This window comes from Carettochelys insculpta, chromosome 8 (genome assembly GCF_033958435.1).
Source record: "Carettochelys insculpta isolate YL-2023 chromosome 8, ASM3395843v1, whole genome shotgun sequence".
Classification (NCBI taxonomy): Eukaryota; Metazoa; Chordata; order Testudines; family Carettochelyidae; genus Carettochelys; species Carettochelys insculpta.
Window position 1 is genome coordinate 63,381,417 of NC_134144.1, and position 18,443 is coordinate 63,399,859.

General features: G+C 42.2%; 2 protein-coding genes across 2 annotated transcripts in view; one reads left to right on the top strand and one right to left on the bottom strand.

Annotated features, from left to right (window-relative positions):
* The window catches only part of LOC142016722 (TGF-beta receptor type-2-like), an 87,409-nt gene extending 79,699 nt beyond the window's left edge, over nt 1-7,710 (bottom strand). The window contains exon 1 of the mRNA XM_075000894.1: nt 7,611-7,710. The gene's annotated coding sequence lies outside the window, so the exon portion shown is untranslated. The remainder of the gene's footprint in view (nt 1-7,610) is intronic.
* The window catches only part of SNX4 (sorting nexin 4), a 43,385-nt gene continuing 31,844 nt past the window's right edge, over nt 6,903-18,443 (top strand). Inside the window, exons 1-2 of the mRNA XM_075000895.1 lie at nt 6,903-7,321; nt 13,021-13,139. Of these exons, the coding sequence (XP_074856996.1) occupies nt 7,211-7,321; nt 13,021-13,139 (230 nt within the window). The 5' untranslated portion in view covers nt 6,903-7,210. The remainder of the gene's footprint in view (nt 7,322-13,020; nt 13,140-18,443) is intronic.

Below are 18,443 nucleotides of genomic sequence, written 5' to 3' on the forward strand. Positions count from 1 at the left end.
ATATGCAGTGTTTTGAAGCTTTAAATAGTGTTAACGCAAATTAGGGCTTCTGACAATCTGCAAAATATCTATATTATTTGTTATGGCTGTTGTGCATACCTCTGAGTGTTTGTCACAATGGTATGTTTGGTATGGAATTAGATCATAAGGGGTTGTTAAAGGAATCAAGAAGGAAAGGTAAAACAATGATCTAGATGCACACACAACAAGGAATCTGTTTGTCAGCCAAGCTACAAATGGTTTCTCTCTTCCCAAGGCTAAATCTTGGACCCGAGGACACTAAGCATTAGTGCAATGGTTCTCAAACTTATTTGATCACGCTCCCTTCTCTGTCTCTGTCGTAGTTTATGCCCCTCCTCCTTTTGCGTGCCTGGTCAGCTGCCACTGCTCTCCAGCCACCCAGTTCTGAAGGCAACGTGAAGAAGCAGCAGTGAAGAAGTAAGGGTGGTGTGGAATATACAGCTACATGAACACACAACTACATGAATACATGACCTCTATCATATCCCTCATCAATCTTCTCTTTCCTAAGCTGAACAGTCCCAGTCCTTTTTACCTCTCCTTACGTGGAAGCTATTCCTTACCCTTCATAATTTTTCTCACCCTTCTCTGTGTTTATAAACTTTCCAATGTATCTTTTTGGAGAAGAAAGAGTCAGAACTGCTCCCTATATACAACGTGCAGGGTACTATGGAACTATAATGTCATATTATGATATTTGCTGTCTTTTATTTATCGCTTTCCTAATGGTTCCTAACATTGTTAGCTTTTTTGACCGATGCTGCACGTTGCAAAGATGTTCGCAGAGAACTATGCGCTATGACTCCAACATCTGGTTCATGACTGGTAACAGCTAATTTGGGCCCCTTTATTTTGTATGTGTAGTTGTGATTATGTTTTCCAATGTGCATTGTTTTTCGTTTGTCAACATTGAACCCCCGTTGTTTATTCCAATCCTTTGTTTCCTATCTTTTAACCAGTCACTTATCTATGACAGGATCTTCCTTCTCATCCCAGGTCTCCCTATTTTGCTTAACAGCCTTTGGTGAGGGATCTTGACACAGGCCTTTTGAAAGTCCAAGAATACTACATCCAATGAATCACCTTTGTCCATGTTTGTTTACCTCCTCAAATGATTCTAATAGTTTTGTGAGGCATGGTTTTCCCTTGAAATATTCTGTTGATTCTTCCTCAACATTCCATGTTCATCTGTGTGTCTGATCATTTGGTTTTATATGATCTTTTCAACAATTTTTTCTAGTACTGAAGTTACACTTACTGATCTGTCATTGGCAGAACCTCAGGGACCTTTTTAAAGAATCATCCCCACAGTAACAGTCCTACAGTCATCTGGTACACAGGCTGAGTTAAATGCTCGCTCACATACCAGTTCTTTTTCAATCCTATTTGAGTTCCTTCAGAATTCTTTGGTGAATACAGTATAGTCCTGGAGACTTATTACTCTACGATTTATCAATTTGTTCCTCCACCTGCCCTACTGACATCTCAGTGAAGGACAGCCCCTCCAATCTGTCACCTAAAAAGATTGGCTCAGGCACGGGAATCTCCCTCATGTCATTTCCACTATCAATGCCCTTCATGATGTATCCCCGCTTTATCTTTTATTCTGTATCAAAAAGTCAGCTCTAACCTCTGACTGGACCATGATGTCAGTCTCCATCACCCTCCTAAATTTTCAAACAAGCACTTTGGTGCTTTCTTTCATGCTGCCCCTTCTTCTTAGGATTCCCTATAAATGTGCCCAAACCAACTAACTGTCCTCCTTCAAAAACTAATAGTCTACTTTGCTCTGAGGCTTACAAAGTTCTGACAATGGTTAGACTGCTGGTATGCTGAGAACAGCGGTGATCACACTGACAGATATTATCTCATTACTTCCCTATCATTTGTCTCTTGTCTTATATGTAAATTGTGAGGTCTTTGGGACAGCACCTAGCACAAGGGGGGTGAGGCCCACAGGGTTTATGACCATACAAATAACAAACAACAATTCTAAAATAATGCAACAAGCAGTCTACTATAACCAGAGATGGAGGTACTGTGCTAGCTGACGTATGAAAGCTTGCAAGGAAAGATTAAGCATGAGTATCAGAGGGGTAGCTGAGTTAGTTTGTATCTTCAAAAACAGCAAGAGTCCTGTGGCACCTCATAGAGTAACAGATATTTTGGACCATAAGCTTTTGTGGGTAAAGACCTGCTTTGTCAGATGCATACAGTTCATACAATTACTTGTTTATACAGCTGGGTGTTTTATACATGCAGATTTAAATACAATATTTATATTCTAATTCATTTATTTTATAATGATATTGTAAACAAGAGAAGGTAAGTAATTTGTCAGTAATAGTGTATTGTTACACTTTTGTATTTTAAGGTCTGATTTTGGAAGCAAGTAGTTTTTATAAGTGAGGTGAAACTTTGGTCTTGTGTGCTCCCATCAGATTCCTGAAAGGCTCCACCCATCAAGAAAGGTTGAGAACCACTACTCTGTAACATTCAGGCAATTATTCAGAAAATATTTTCAGAAGGCCTAGAACACTAAACATACTAGTAATACTACACTTTAGTACAACTTGCTGTAGTACAGTAGAACAAATGTGTTGCAATGGTAGAAAAAAAATTGTAAATTTGTGTGTCTGAAAATTGTAGACATGGGGTGGAACTTCTTTTTTTTTTTAAAAGGGGGAAACTTTATTAAAAAAGGTTGAGGAACACTGTCTTAAAGGGTGCACTCAAGAAGGACCAAAGAGGTCCAAAATGCCATTTGCCCTGTAACTGTGACATCATGGAAACAATTACCTAATAGCACCAAACTCCTATTTGCAAATCCAGGCCTGTGCTGCAGTCCTTAATCAGACAAACCTCCCATTACCTCTAGTGGGAATTTTGCCTAAAGAAGGTAGAAGAATAATGCCCATGTAACTGTCTTAGTAAGAAGAATACATACATATATATATATACACACACACCCCCTCATGCACTGAGAGAAGACTAGGCCCTCAAGTGCTGTTCATTTACGTCAGCATCAAAATTAGGCAGCAAGAACCACAGCATATCTGAGTACAAGCTGTAAGTGATATTTTTTCCTTTATAATTAAAGAGCAATAGCCAACCCGAATAAAATTGGCAAAATCTGGCCCTGTGCGTTCTTCTCTGCTTTATACTTAATTCACAGAGAGGCAGTGCTGTCTACTGGTCAGAGCTCAGAACTAAGACCCATGACTTTGGAATTCTGTTCCCATCTCTGCTATTGAGTAAAATCACTTGACCTCTTTCTGGGCCTCAGTTTACCTTTCTGTAAAACAGATATAATAATGTTTACTTGTTACACAAGAGTATTGAGAAAACACATTATTATAGAGCTTTTGAAATAATTAGATAAGTCGTGTGTATTATTACTTTTATACTAATAGTGTTTTATTCATAACAAAAGGTTTACATAGTATGTAAGTTTCACCAAAGAATTTAAATTATATTGCTGATATGAATCAGAAAAAATTGAGCATGTTTATCCTTTAATGCAAATGGATACAAGATATGTATCTTAATGTATATCTTGAGTAAGCATACTGACGAGCATGCCATAATGGGAAACAGATTTTTTGCTACAGTGTATAATCTAAAATGCATTTATAAAACAAATCTTAAATAAATCATATTCAAAGGACATATCAACAGTTCACATATTTGTAAAAGGCTTTCATTCCAAGAAACCCTTCAGTGAAAAAGCTTAGAAAACGCTGTTCTGCTAGAAAGAAGGGGTGAGATAACAGTTCAAATCAGCTGAAAAGAAATTTGGACAAACATTGAAGACAACAGAATAGAAACCAGATGCACAATATTCATTCACAGTTCTTTGAAGAAGGTTTTAAGGTTTATCTGAAATGCAGTTGGGCGAAAAGGATAAATTATTGATGAAGAATGTATGCAAATTCAGCTATGACTAATGCTGAAGTTGTGTCCACTGAAAAAACAATGGAACAGTTTTATTTCTCAAGATATAATGAAAACATGTTCATCTTAATTATTTATTATTATTTAATAAATAGTCCCCAGAGGCCCTGAGATCAGGGCCCTCTTGTGCCAGATATTGTACATCTACAGTAAACTCTCTCTTAACTGGCATTCTATCATCTGGAACTCTCAAATAACCAGCATTTTAAACATAAGTAAATTTTAGTGATGTTTTCCATACCCACAGTACAGTGAAAGTAAATGCAGTGGAAGTTTACAGTGCACAATACTACTGTTGTCAGTAAATAAAGTACTCTGCACACATTTTTGTTTGCTTCTTAATATCTAAACTTGTTTTACTTTCGTATTATGCATTGCTAGGTATACCCCTCTATTATCCAGAACATTTGAATATCTGGCTACCTCTCAGTCTCTGGGCTGCCAGATATGAAAGAGATTATTGTATGTTGGGAGAGATGATGTTTATAATCTAATTAAGAGAAAATGACACAAGTGGGATGCAACCATCAGAAGGCATGGAGAAGGAGGACAAATTCAGACTATACACTCATTCCCTGCTATAGGAACACAATTGGTTCCCAACTTTCTGCTCGTAGGCAAAAACATGTAAGAGGGACGCTAAATTGCCTTTAAATACAAGTTAAAGTCTCTGATTGGTTCTTAGCAATCCTAATTGGGGGAAGGAGTGACAGCATGCAGCAATGCTTTTAAAAAGTAAGTGAACCTTGTGGGGGGTTGGAAAAGGTTAAAGGCGGGGAGCAGTTTGGGGCCATGAGCGGGAGGGAGGGTTAAAACCTCATGGCAGCTCCGGTGGAGGAGGTGGCAGCTGGTTCCTGGAGCTGCGGTGGGCTGAGGTGTTCAGGACCAGGCCTGGGTGGATGTTGAGAGCAGGTGGGGCTGGGGGATGCATGGGGACTTGAGGGCCAGGGGTGTTGAGAGTGGGCTGGGCTGGGCTGGGCAGCAGGTCTCCCTGAGGCCCAGGCAGGGACCCCATGGGTGGAGCAGAGCCAGCTTTGGGTCTCCCTGCACGCAGCTCAGGGACCCTGTGGCTGGCTTGTATAAGCAAGGGAAGTTCACTCTTTCAGTGAACAAAGGTATGCACGTATGTCCCTCATTTTAGCAAGTACTCGAAAGTAAAGTACTCCTTAAACAAGGGATGAGTGCAGTAACAAGAACACCTGTTTAAAGGCCAAATAAATGAGGTAAATATCAGAAGCCTCCATGGGTCATGTGCCTAGCTGGTATCATCTGGCAGTTTTCTGTAGCTGTCATGACAGAAGTGGGTTTTGAGAGGTGTTTGAAGAAGAGGGTTTATGGATTAGATCAGGAAGAGCATGCCATATATGCAGGGTAAATCAGATGAAAGCATGAAGGTGCCTATGGGAAAAATGGACAAATGGGCAATCCAGCCAGCGTGGAGGGAAGATACAAGCTAACCTGTGAATGTTGACATCAGAAAGAAGCTTGTTTGCTCTACTGCAGAAATGGCACTTAGAAGAGAGATTCAAAAGTCAGAGGGGTGGTCCCCAGAACACCTTGTCAATATCATACAGCTCTTAAGGACTAACATTAGCACCTATTTTGTTATTTACTAGCAACAAGCCAACTAAATAATGAAGTGAGCAATAAGCCAGAAACAATGCAATGCCTAGCAATGTAATTATAAAATCCTCCATTGCTGGGGGCCAGGGCAGTTGACCAGCTCCTGGGTGGCAAAATAAAACAGCAGAAAAGTAGCACTTCAAAGACTAACAAAATGATTTATTCCGTGATGAGCTTTTGTGGGTCTGTTCCATCACCAAATAAATCATTTTGTTAGTCTTTGAAGTGCTACTTTTCTGCTAGTTTGTTTTGTTGGAGGACAGACTAACATGGTGACCTCTAGTAACAGAGAGGGAGTTGTGCTAGTCTATATACTATCAAAACAAAAAAGCAGTCAAGTAGCACTTTAAAGACTAACAAAATAATATATTATTAGGTGAGCTTTCGTGGGACAGACCCACTTCTTCAGCCCAGAGCCATACCAGAACAGACTCAATATTTAAGGCACAGAGAACCAAAAACAGTAACTCTCTGTGACTGTCTTGGGTGGCAGCAGCAGCACAACTGGATGGCCTCAGAGCAGGGATGTGTTCAACAGCAACCACCACCGTTCCAGGAATGACTAATAACTGATTTGAGAACAACAAAAAGTCTTGTGGCACCTTATAGACTAACAGAGATTTTGGAGCATAAGCTTTCATGGGCAAAGACCCACTTCATCAGATGCATGAGTGGGGACGGCGGTTTCAGAGGGGTATTTAAAGAGTGGGGTCCCAATAAGAGGGAGGGCCAGAGCTGACAAGGCCTATTCAGCAAGGTGGAAATGGCCCAGTATCAAGAGTACTTATCAAAAGAGGAACAAACAAGTCAGATCAGACAGGACTGTAAACTATCTAAACTCCTACTTTCCACATGAGGCTACAATAGTGGTACCCTTAACTCACCCACCCATATCGTCAATCTATCCAACTACACACTCAGCCCGGCAGAAGAATCTGCCCTTTCTCGAGGACTCTCTTTCTGCCCCCACATCCCCACAAACTTGATCCAGTTCCGTGGCGATCTGGAAGCCTTCCTTCGCCCTCTGGGACTCAAGGAATACTTCCAACCCCAAAGCTTATGCTCCAAAATCTCTGCTCATCTATAAGGTGCCACAAGACTTTTTGTTGTGCTCGAAGCTACAGACGAACAGGGCTCCCTCCCTGACACTAACAACTGATTGCTGCTTCGCGGCGGCTCTTGCCACGCTGTTAATTTACCCCAAGGGGGGAGTAACATGCAGCCCTGTAGCACCTTCAAGATTAGCACATGTATTCCTAAAGCAGCAGATGGCTCCTCTCCATCTGCATCCCGAATAACGAGGCTGCCCCAGGCGTTTCTTTCCTCGCCGGCCTCCTCGCTAGTCTCTTGCGGGTCCAGCCCGTTTACCGGGCTGTTGATTTCGCCCATGTGCAGGGGGTAGCCTGGGGGGAGCCCCCGTGTGCTGGAGTGACTGGGGGCTGCCCCCGCTGCTCCGAGTCCCTCCCCTCGGGCCGCAGACGGCGGGAGCCGGGGGACACTGGGGGCGGCTCTCCCCGGCCCTGCGATGAGTTTGCCCGGACGAGCCGGTCTCAGCCCCGGGAGCCGCCGCGGCTGAGCGCCTGCGCGGAGCGGGAGCCGAGTCCCCGTCCCCATGGAGAGGCCGGAGGCCGAGCAGCTCGGCGCTAGCCACGGCGGCCAGGCGGGGGCGGGCAGCGGGCCTGCGGCGGAGGAGCCCGGTGGAGGAGCAGCGGCGGTGGTCACGGTGAGGGGGCCGGCCGGGCCTGCGAGCGGGGGAGGCGCGGCTGGGGAAGAGGCGGCGGCCGGCTCCGCTCCGGCCTAGGCGCCTCTGCAGAGCACCGCTCTTTCCTGCCGGGGCGGCCGGGCGGGGAGAGGGGAGAGGGCCGCGGGTCGGGTCGGGTCGGGCCGGGCCGGGCCGGGGCGCGGAGCTGCCGAGAGAGGCCCGGTGGGCGGGAGGCCTCGGCAGAGCAGGGCTCGCGGCCTGGCTGAGGCGCGCTGGAGAGAAGCGACAGGTGGAAAGGCCCCCCTGTTACCTGCCCTGCGGGGAGCCTCTGTCCGGGCGGCCCCCGCCTGCCGCTATGCTCCAGAGGTGCCCCTGCCCACCGTGGAGCCTCCTTCGCCCCTTCCTGCCCGGCTGGGGGCCCTGGGCCGGCCTTCGCTGCTCCTCTCCCGCCCGGCCGGCACCCCTGTGTGAGTCCCCGTCCCACCCAGGCACCCACCGCGCCCGCTTCTTCCTGGGGTGCCGAGGTCCTGCCCGGCCGGGGTTGCTACTGGCCTGGCTACGCCTAGGGGTGCTGCCCTGTTCAGTGCGAGAAGCCGCTTCTGTTAGGCTTTCAGCTTCCCAGTCGTGACTTCCTCTCTGTAACATTTCATGTCTTGTTTCCCCATGGGTACAATAGGGGTGACACCTACTTCTCAGGGGGCTTTTTGAGGCTCATTTGACTAGTGCATATGAAGCAGTTTTAGACTTTGCGGGGGTTGTATGGTAGAAAGGTGTTACAACAAAGTATACTAAAATAGTATTGGACTTTTCTTTCTCAGCTCCTCCACTCACCTGTTTCTTCCCCTAACTCTGAATTTTGGCAAGCATATGTGGGCATGTTCGTAGTTTTGTTTGTTTTCTACATGAAATAACTTTGTGCAAATAAGTTGAATCTTCACAAAAAAAAAAAAAGCAGTCCTGTAGCACTTTAAAGACTGACAATAATTTACTAGGTGATGGGCTTTCATGGGACAGACCCACTTTCTCAGATCTGGAAAATTCTTATCCGTGGCGTTCTTACCTGGTAGTTTTATCTTTTTAAAAGAAACTAAAGCCACTTGTAATATATTGGAGTGCATCTTGTTGGCTCTTAATAAATGCCATGCTCCTTTTATTGAGAAGACTGTCAGGAAACAGATTCAAAAAGATGGTTTAATGACACCTTTAATCCGCTTCCATGGCTTACATTGTGTAGTCTGCTGCTGTCTTATCAGTTTTCAGTCAAGGAGGTGAGCTGGTGTTTATACCATGGACTTTCCACAACTGTCCCTGTCTACATTAGAAAAACTGTTTTAACTATAAATATAACATATAGCATATAATGAATGAAAGCCAGTGTTACATGGGAAAGTGTGTGTGTGTGTATATATATGTATATATATATATACACACACATAGATAGATAGATAGATATGGATATAAAATGTAAAAATTAAGATGTACCCATATGGTACTGTCTGTCACCCTTGTGAATACTAGTGGCCTTGAAAATTGGCTGAACCTACAGTGCATGTCATAAGCCTTGTAGTAGATGGGCCTGTACAGCATACACAAAAGAATGTTTAGTTCACTTTACATAATATAGACCTTTATTGCCTTGTCAAACTAGAATCTTAACATTCCTTGGCTCTTTCTAAATCACCTTGATTTTATGGAAACCACGAAATAATTTTGTTCAAAAGGTGGAATGAAAAAGTCCTTTGAGGAAACTTGCAAACTCTGCTCTAAAGTGTTAAAGTAAACTGTTTCATTATAGATGATGAAAAGCTTTAGGGCAGCATCTACTCAGGAATATAGGGTAGGATATTGAAAGGTGCCTATGACAGACACCTTGTGGAAAGGTCCCTTTATGAGTATTAAATATTAAAAATTCTGTTTATTCATTCTTTAGTTTATTCTTAAGTATCACTCTTTTAAGGGTGTGTGCTACTTTTAGAAATAGATTATGTAAGTATCACTTTCACTAATAATCTAGATCCTGTAATTTTAGTGATCTGATTAAAGAAGATGTGTATAAATCTGAGTGTGAAGAGAAGTGGGGAAGTAATAGGAGAGCCATTGTAATCAATAAAATTCACCTGCTCATAGGGCATGGGCACAAGGCCCAGTGTACTGAAATCTTGTGTGGGAGCTGCACATGTAGGATGCTGTAGACTGGTGGTTAAGCACCTGCGTGGAGTGCCTATACAAATCCTATGTGTTGCAGAAAATGTTTCCATGTCAATTAATACTGACCTAAAAGGACACACCGTCAGTGGTCCATGTTTACACACCTCCTTACTGGCCACAGCATTCACTGTATAAGGGATAAAATTTTGATAAAGAGCTCTCCACTCTAGCAGACAAAAGTATAACAATGTCTGAAAGCTGGAAGCAAGACAAATTCAAACTGGAAATAAGGTGCATACTTTTAACAGGAAAGTAATCATTGGAACAATTTGCCATGGATTGCGACAGATTTTTCCATCAGTGTCAATTTTTGAAATCAAAATTGGATGTTTTTCTAAAAGCTATGCTCTTGTTCAAACAGGAAGTCTGATGGCCTATATAGACAAGATGATCACAGCTGGTCCCTTCTGGCTTTATAATCAATGAAGAAGTACAGAGGGTTTGTGGCCTCTATTCCAGTCTTGCAGCCTGGTCCTCAATTTGATGATGATCCAGAGCACTTTTGGAAAACTTGTGCTGAATGTGCTTGTATAATAGGAGACTGGAAACTGCATTCTCTGCTGGAATTTTTTTTTCCCACATTCCCCCTCTTCTCTCCCAACCACCCGCCTGTCCCCCCCCCCCGCATTTCTTTTTTTCCTGGAATATTTTTGTTTGGTCTTAGACTGTAATTTACATAACCATATTCTACTGTTTCAAGCATGTATTATTGGGTAGGACAGACAGCTTGTTATATATCATTTACATTATATCTTTTTAGCAACTTAAAGAAAAGCACTACTCTGTGAGTGTGTCATCTAGGTTTGTCTCTTGGCTGAGATGAGACACCGAGGTCCCTTGTCCTTAGTCCATATAATTTCTCCCGGATTTCAATCAATTAAATTTGGGTTGGACACTGACGCTATCTCATCTAGCTCTTGAGGTGTTGGTGTCAGTGGCCCACCCAAATTCAATTTGACTAATTTCAGGAAGAGTTTACATAGGGAGAATGTAGTTTCAGACAAACGAGGCTTTGGGTTTTTTGTTTGTTTTTAGTTCATCTTAAACTATCGTGAAGAACTTTGCACTGTTCAACAAATGCCTTATTCTTCTTTTGTATGCTTGTAATTTCTTTCACCAGTTTCAGCTCCAATGGGAATACAAGTTTAGGCCAGCCGCAGTGGTTTTTATTGCTGTATTGTCATACTTTCCTTGTTGGTATTGTAGAAATTAAACTACTTTTTCCACCCTCCAAAAGTTCAGTGATACTTCTGCTAAAGGAAAATGCATTTGTACTTGTGTGTATGGTAAATCTGTTGTTTGGTGACGCCCTTTGTAATTTCCACTAGACAAAGGAGGTGTCTTTTATTAGGGATGTAAAATCATGTTTAGTTAACCAGTTAAGTAGGGACGGAGACAGGGAAAGGGAGTAGGGAAGCTCTGCTGGGGTGAGGTGTGGAGGCAGGGCTGCTGCAGACCAGGGCTGTGCTAGAGTGCTCCCCACTGTGACAGGGTCAAACCCCTGGCTGCAGCATAGCTGCTGTAGCCACTGTGGATTAACTATAACCAGTAAACCTCATCTGTTTAGGGTGAGGCATATTAGTTAACCGTTAGCATCCCTACTTTATATGTACATATGTTTCTTTCTACGTGATTGCTGCCGTTTTGTTTTTTTCTGAGGTTGTTTCTCACATGAACCTTTCTCTCGGAAAAATTAGTGGCTGCAGGATTACATTCTGGAGTACAGTAGGAGAGGTTATTTGCTGCAGAGCGACAAAAACAATCTCTCCCCACACAGATCCATTCACAGTACTGTTGTAAAAGTCACTTCCATAGCTCATGGCTTTGACTCTATCACCCCTCTCTTTGCTTCCCTCCAGTGGGCCCCCCCGTTCTGCATCACATTTCAACATAATGAGATTTCATTTTCAAGGCCCTTTACAACCCACCATGTGCTATTGAGATCGTACTGTCTCTTTGCCATTGATCCCAGCTTGCATCATTTATTTGTTTGAAAATTTAACAAGCACCCTTCTGCTTTTCATCAGGATGCCCCTCATGCTTGGGAGAACTCCCTAGAAGCATGTGCAAAGCTATCTTTATTGACCTTATTCAGATCCTTCTTTAAAACACTTCTTTGCCATAAAGCCTACAACAACTTGGCTGTGGTCAGATAGCTGATGTGCTTAGATTGCTGCCAGTCACACGGAACAATATGTTCACTGGTTTTCTTCAGACTCTCCCATCCATCTGTATCTACGTAGGTTGTTGTTTCTTTATATTGCAGTGTGTTTGGGACAGGAACTGGTTTTTTTTTTTTTTTTTTTGTTCCGTTCGTACAATGCAGGCAGAGTGAGGTGCTGGCCTACGCCTGAGGCTTCTAAGTGCTGATGTAAGATAACTAATTCTTGGAGTTATGCAGGGAAAAACTAATAGAATGGCTGTGTGTCTCTTAACTGAAGAGAAAGTGTGGGAGTTCTACATGTAAGGCATGAAAACTTAGGCTCCGGTGTTTTAAAGACTTGCACATATGCTTAACTTTACTTGTGCTGCTCACAGCATGTGAAGCATGTGAATAAAATCTCTGCAGAATTGAGGCCGTATTGCTTGAACCAGGGTGGGGAGCGTATGGCCCGCAGACTGAATCCTGCCCTTGGCTTGCTTCAGTCTGGCCTGTGAGGCTGTTTCCCTACTCTGCCCACAGCAGGATGAGTTGGTACAGGTGCTTCAGTCCTGAGGCTCCCTACTCCTGGGCAGGGGGAGCCCCAAGCCTAATGGCACAGATCAAGAAAGCTATGGTCTGCATCCAGCCCATCGGCTCTGGTGGAAGGGTTGGGGTAGGGGAGGAAAGAAGAGGCTCTACTGTGGGGAAAAAAGCAGTGTGGGAGCTTCAGTCCCTGCCTTGCTTGGGGTCACCATCCTGTCACTCCCATTGACCAGGAATCCCAGCCTATGGGAGCAGTGGGGAGAGGTGCCGCATGGTACCCACTCCTGGAACTGTTCCAGGAAGGCGTTCCCATCCACTGCCCACTTTGACCCAGACCCTCCGCCATTCCTGTTCCTTCCCACCTGCCCATCCCTGGCAGCCCCCTCCTCGACACTGAAACTCTCATTTTTGGCCCCAACCCAGTGCCTAGGGGCCCCACAAAATCTACTAGCTCTGGGCCCCCAGAAAGGTGTGTCTGGCCCTGGGGGGAAGCCCTGAAGCTTGGCACCCCTCTTCCGTGGGGCTGTAGTGAAAGGGAAATCCTGGCACTCTGAATTGCATGAGTGAGGTGAGTGTGTCTCTCTCTCTTTTACTGCTTATCAGTTGGGAACTATGTCCATGAGATGTGTGGGTTTGTTTTTTTGGTTTTTGTTCCTTACTTGCATGTGGCCCTTGACTGATATATATTTTAAATGTGGGTCAGTGGCCCTATTCCAAAAAAGGTTCCCCATCCTGGACTTAAACAGTAGCAAAATGGGGAAAAGGGGAAGAAATTGATATTTCTTTTTTATGTGACTTCTGTGATACTTGTAACTTTCCTTCTAAGATGATGGAAGATTGTTTATCAAAGAAAATAGAGATCACTGTCTCAGAAGCAGAAAAACGGACTGGGAGAAATGCCATGAACATGCAAGAAACCTACACAGCTTATCTCATTGAGACAAGGTAGGTAATAAGAACTAAAATTAAAGTAAGCTAGAAGATGAGCTATATGTTAAAAAAGATAGAATAGCATTATTTCTCTAAAACTCCCCTTTAAAGTCTGGTTCAGTTACAGTGAGAGCACGGTTTAGTTTCTGCTTTCGATTATGCAGTGTCGATTTATGTAGGAAATAGTAGTACAGCTTTTATGTAAAAATGTGGCAGGTGGCAAAGTGGTATAGAAACTGTGGCTGAGCAGCTCCAATCTGTAGTGTAGGTGACTATTTGTCCGGGGGTTTTTGGAAGGGCACCTGAAGATGTTTTGACCCTGTGTTAATGACAAATCAGCTTGACCTGTTCTTGAGTCTGTGAGGGCTTGTCTACACTACCTCCCTACTTTGAAGGGAGGATGGCAAGTAGGATGTTGGGTGTTTATTAATGAAGTGTTGTGGTGCATATGCAGCACTTCATTAAGCAAATTCCCTGCCGGGGCAACTCTGAAGTGTTAAACTTCGAGGTACCGGCTTACATATAGCCGCGGCTAACCTGCTGGTACTGCAAAGTGCCCTCAAAATTTTGAGGAGTAAAGGGACTTTGAAGTTGCCTGGGGACTGTTGGTTTTACAAGTGAATAGAGCTGATATGTTTCCTTCCTTTCTCATTTAAGACTGCTTCAGTAATTTCTCTTTGTATTACATTAAGAACTGTTTAATGGGTCATTTCAGATCATTAGTTTAAATAACAAATGAGAAGATGTTAAGTAGATGAGCTAAATTTTTCACATTGGCACTTTGAATTTAGGTAATGGAATGTGGCTTTTAGAGTAACATAATCTCTTAATCACTTATGATAACATCAGTTATGAAGGTAAAAGTTGAAGGTTTTAATTTTTGTCATTTAATTTTTTCCAGGCAGGTTGGTTCAGCCAATGAATGAAGTGTATTGTCAGAACTGTACTTTGAGGGGAAACATATGGTTTTCCTGTCTGAACATTGTACAAGCATTATATTGTATTTTTAAAACCAAAACAAATTGAAAAGTTTGATTGAATGTCAACAAGTGATTATGATCTTAATTGAAGCTGGGTCTACAATGCTTGCATTTTATGATAGAGTTCATAATACAGCCTCAAAAATTAGATGGTAATGAAGGCATTAAATGTAATGAGTACCTCTGTGAATTTCTACTTCCTTTTGGAATGAGTTCCTTGGGAGAAAGATTCTTATAATCAGTGACATTTTATGGTTTCATAATGCAGCCAGGTGGAGATGTATTTTACAAGATTAAAAATTGTTTTCTCCCGTTTTGCCTGTTTCTCCCAAATTCATCCCCACAAAATTCTAGGTTTTCAGCAATGCCTTATTGAAAAAGCCAGTTCTGGGGATGAAGGTTCACAGTCAAGGTTTTTTTTGTTTTTTGACTATTGCAGCTTTACAAAAGATCTGTTCTTACTTCCTCTTTCTTATACCTCTCAGACTCTCCAGTTCCATATGTTCTTTCCAGAATATATCCGTTTCTTCTTGTACCCCCCAAAAAAAGGGGGGGGGCGTGGGGGAGTAAAGGAAGAGGTGGTATCTTTTAACTATTCACTGCAGCAAAGAATATTTTGAGCTAAAGTGGCTGTAAATGTCAGTTAAGAAACTATGGATTAGGACCATAATTAAAGTAACTTGAATATTAGGTTTAGAAAGCATAAGTCTTGTACCATTACATTTAAAAAAAATATGAAGGGAATTTAATGCTTGTGGGAATGCCTGATGAAAGCTCTAGAAATGGAAGTCATCTCCATAAAATACTCCCATATTATTATACATTGTTCCTTAGTCTGGAGTGACTATCTGTGGGGATGAGAGCAGTCTGTTGTCCTGTGTTCAGGCCTAGGCTTTCGTGAGTGGTAGAATTCACCCTCCGTAGACATATAGGCTACTTTTAGATTATAGTGATTTGTTAGCAGAAGTTTTTGTCGGAAGATATTTGCCAACAAAACTTCTGTCAACAAATCATGGCCAAACTGCCTAGCAGATTGCAAGAGCAATCTGCTTTGTTGAGAGAGTGGCCAGACTAACTGGTTGCTCTCTTGACAAAACAGCCAAACAGAAGCACTGCAGACAAGGCTGCCCGGTATCTCGTGAGTCCTATATGTCAAGACAGAGCTCCCTGGAACGTCCAGACCGGCTTTCTGTTGACAGAGGTGTTATGCCTTGTGAGGAGTGGGGTAAGACTGTCAACGAAAGTGCTGTGTTCTGTCAATTTACTGTCTGCAGAACAGCTTGGGAATCTGGACAGTCCCAGGGCGAAACTCCCTGGTGTAGACATAGCCATAGAGGAGGGAACAAGCTCTTTTATGGTGCAGGTAGCCCCCAGAAGGATCTTGGACTTCCCCAGCTACATTTGAGAATAGCTGCTGAAGTTAGTGTTGGGGAAGTGTATTCAAGCATCCTAGTGCCTGGATGCTTGTGATATTAGCATGCAGCTTTTCACAACTTAAAAGCCGGACATTTATTTTTTGCATGGTGCTTGGCTGTCTGCCCTATTCTCCTCCCAAACCTCTCCTTTACAGTTCCTCAGCTTCCACACTTGCTCCTCCTGTCCACTCTATTCCTCTCCTCTCTTCTCCTCCTACCCCGCTTCTTCCTTGCCCCATAACAAACTAGAAGAAAAGAGAACTAACCTGATGTGTGTCTTTCATTCTAATCACTACCCTCTCTCCTTTGCCTTTCTGATTTAGTATTATGTACTTACTGTTCTAACCAGTCTCGGAAGAGCGCTTGATTGTAAGCTTTTATGGCAGAAACTTACTTGCTATATGTGTATATCGAATTTAGCACAACCAGGCCCTAACCTGCTTGGGTCTTTGGGTGATACCATATTACAAATAGTAAGACAACTTCCATAAACATAGGTCCTGTCTCTTGGTGAAAACTCCTTAATCAGTAATTTCAGAAATGTATGAAATTCCTTCTGCTTTCCATGGTCTTCGACTAAACTTGTGCTTCTGCCCTTGAGGGCTGGATAGGTAAGAAGTAAGGTCTTGATTTAGATGATTCCCCACCCTTTATTATACATCTCAAGTTAATCTCATTTAGAAGTGCACTTTTTCCTTACTATAAGAGCACTGATGAATACTAAGAACAATGTATGTTGAACTGTGATTCCTTAAGAATATTTACTAGAGCCAACCAGTCCATTTCAAAGCTGATGCAGTGGGAGTGTTGTGAGAAATGAAGAAACAACAGTTAGGTCTTTAGTCCAGATGATCCTCCTCTGTAGTTTTCTAGAATCCTAATATGGGAAGGGACTTCAAAATGACAGTTATGGTAAGACTAAATATTATTCTAGTTTACCTGCTATGTAAATTTTATGTTTCTGTTTCTAGTTCAACACACCTATGCATAGTTTATATGGATTCTCATGGGAATGACACTTAGCTTTATAACAGCATTCTCATGCCAGCCGGCTTCAGTCCTTAACATGAGAGCGTTCAGTCTTTGCTTTGTACTGTTTTGTCTATGCCTAGACCGGATATGACATGAGTAAAATAATACTGATCACACTTGAGGTCTTGAGTCTTACTTCAATATTAGTAAAGTGTATGGGTATCCTGGAAATAAGCTTTAAGGAAAATCAAAATGCTGTCTTCCTGATTAATAAGTAGTCTCAGAGGGTAGCTGTGTTAGTCTGTGTGTCCTAAGAACCAAGCATTCCTGTAGCACCTGAGAAACAAACACATTTATTTATTCTGAAAATATGAAAAGGTGGCTCTTACCCACAAAACGTAATAAATAAATTTGTTAATCTTTGCAGTGCTATAGGACTGCTTGTTTTTACTGATTAATAAGTGGAATGTGTACACTATTGCCAGCCTCAGGCACTCAAAAATCATGAAATAGTTTTTAAATGATAAGTTCTGGATACATCGTCTTTGTCTTCTTCTGATACGAGTTATTAGTTTATCACTGGGTCATATTTTCTGGCTCTTTTCTTTAACCATGGGGATGGTGACTCTTTTTAAATGAGTGTTGATACTTGACCTCATGAGCTGTGGTTTTCAGAAGAACACAAAATATTGAGACACATTATAAAACTGAGAGTTGGCAACACTGGGTGTAACAGCAGTTATTTTAGAAGGCTGACTAAGAAGGGGAAAAAACAGTGTGCTCTAGTCTAATAATTATTTAAGGGCTGATCTGGACATGGAAGACTATCTTAAGGAATGATGGAGAGCCATACTGAATTCAAGCTGCAGCCTTTATAAATGTAGTACAGCGTAATACGAAAGGCTGGATGACCTTCTATTATCTCTGTGAGGAGACATGATTTTATATTGTTTAAAAATATATTTATGGTTCATTTTGGGATGTGATTAGCAGTGTTTACGCCAAACACTAATGCTATGCAGGGTGAACTTGGAAAGGTGCAAGCTGGTGTGCAGATTTGTCATTGCTGACTCATTGATGCTTTTGATTTTGTCTCGAGAGACCTTGCTTATTGGAAAAGTGGACAATGTAAACCCAAGTCTTAAATAGCACTAAGAGTTTATTGGATGATGCACAAAAAAGTGATTTTTTTTTTTTGGTGGTGTGGAGTTTGTCAGAGTTGCAGTGAAATGGCTACTGATTAGCTTCCCAAAAGTAAAAAGCTATTAGTTTATGCTCTAAATCATCTTCAGCAATGTAAGCCTTTGGCATGATTTAGTGAGGAGTGGGAGGACAATTGCCGTCAGCAGGACCCCTTCCTAAAGGGCTAGTGTTGTCAAGGAAAATAAAACAAAATAACATTGTCTGTTTAAAAAAAAAAATTGAGATTCAGCTCAGTTCACTGAACCTCTTCCTTCCCTGCTTACACCTTAAAAACAAAAAAATCCAAACCAATTTCCTGAAGACTTTGTCTTCCAAATAGCCACCTGTGAAAGAAAGTAGGTAATGTTCTTGTCCCCTGTCATAAGCAGAAATTTACATATCAGAATGAAAGTAAGTTTTGTCTGATTTGAAACTTTCAGTCCTACTAAAAAAATGTTCTGAAATAGGTTGTGAAAATCCGTAACCATCAGTGTAAATCAGGCCATATTAATTTAAACTGCAGTCAATGTTCTCCAGGAATTCACCATCAATTACTACATTGGTACCTTTTTGTCCTTAAAAGCAACTTCATAATTTTTAAATAACTTTTGCTTTTTTAATTTATTTGTTGTAAAAGGAGTGTGGTTCTTTTTTAAACAGAGTTTTGACCTCTGGAGCCATTATGGAAGTAAATGTAAAAGAAAATTATCTGGTGCATACATGCTCTTTCCTAATGTGTTTCTCCTCAAACCCAAAGAATTAACTCCCAA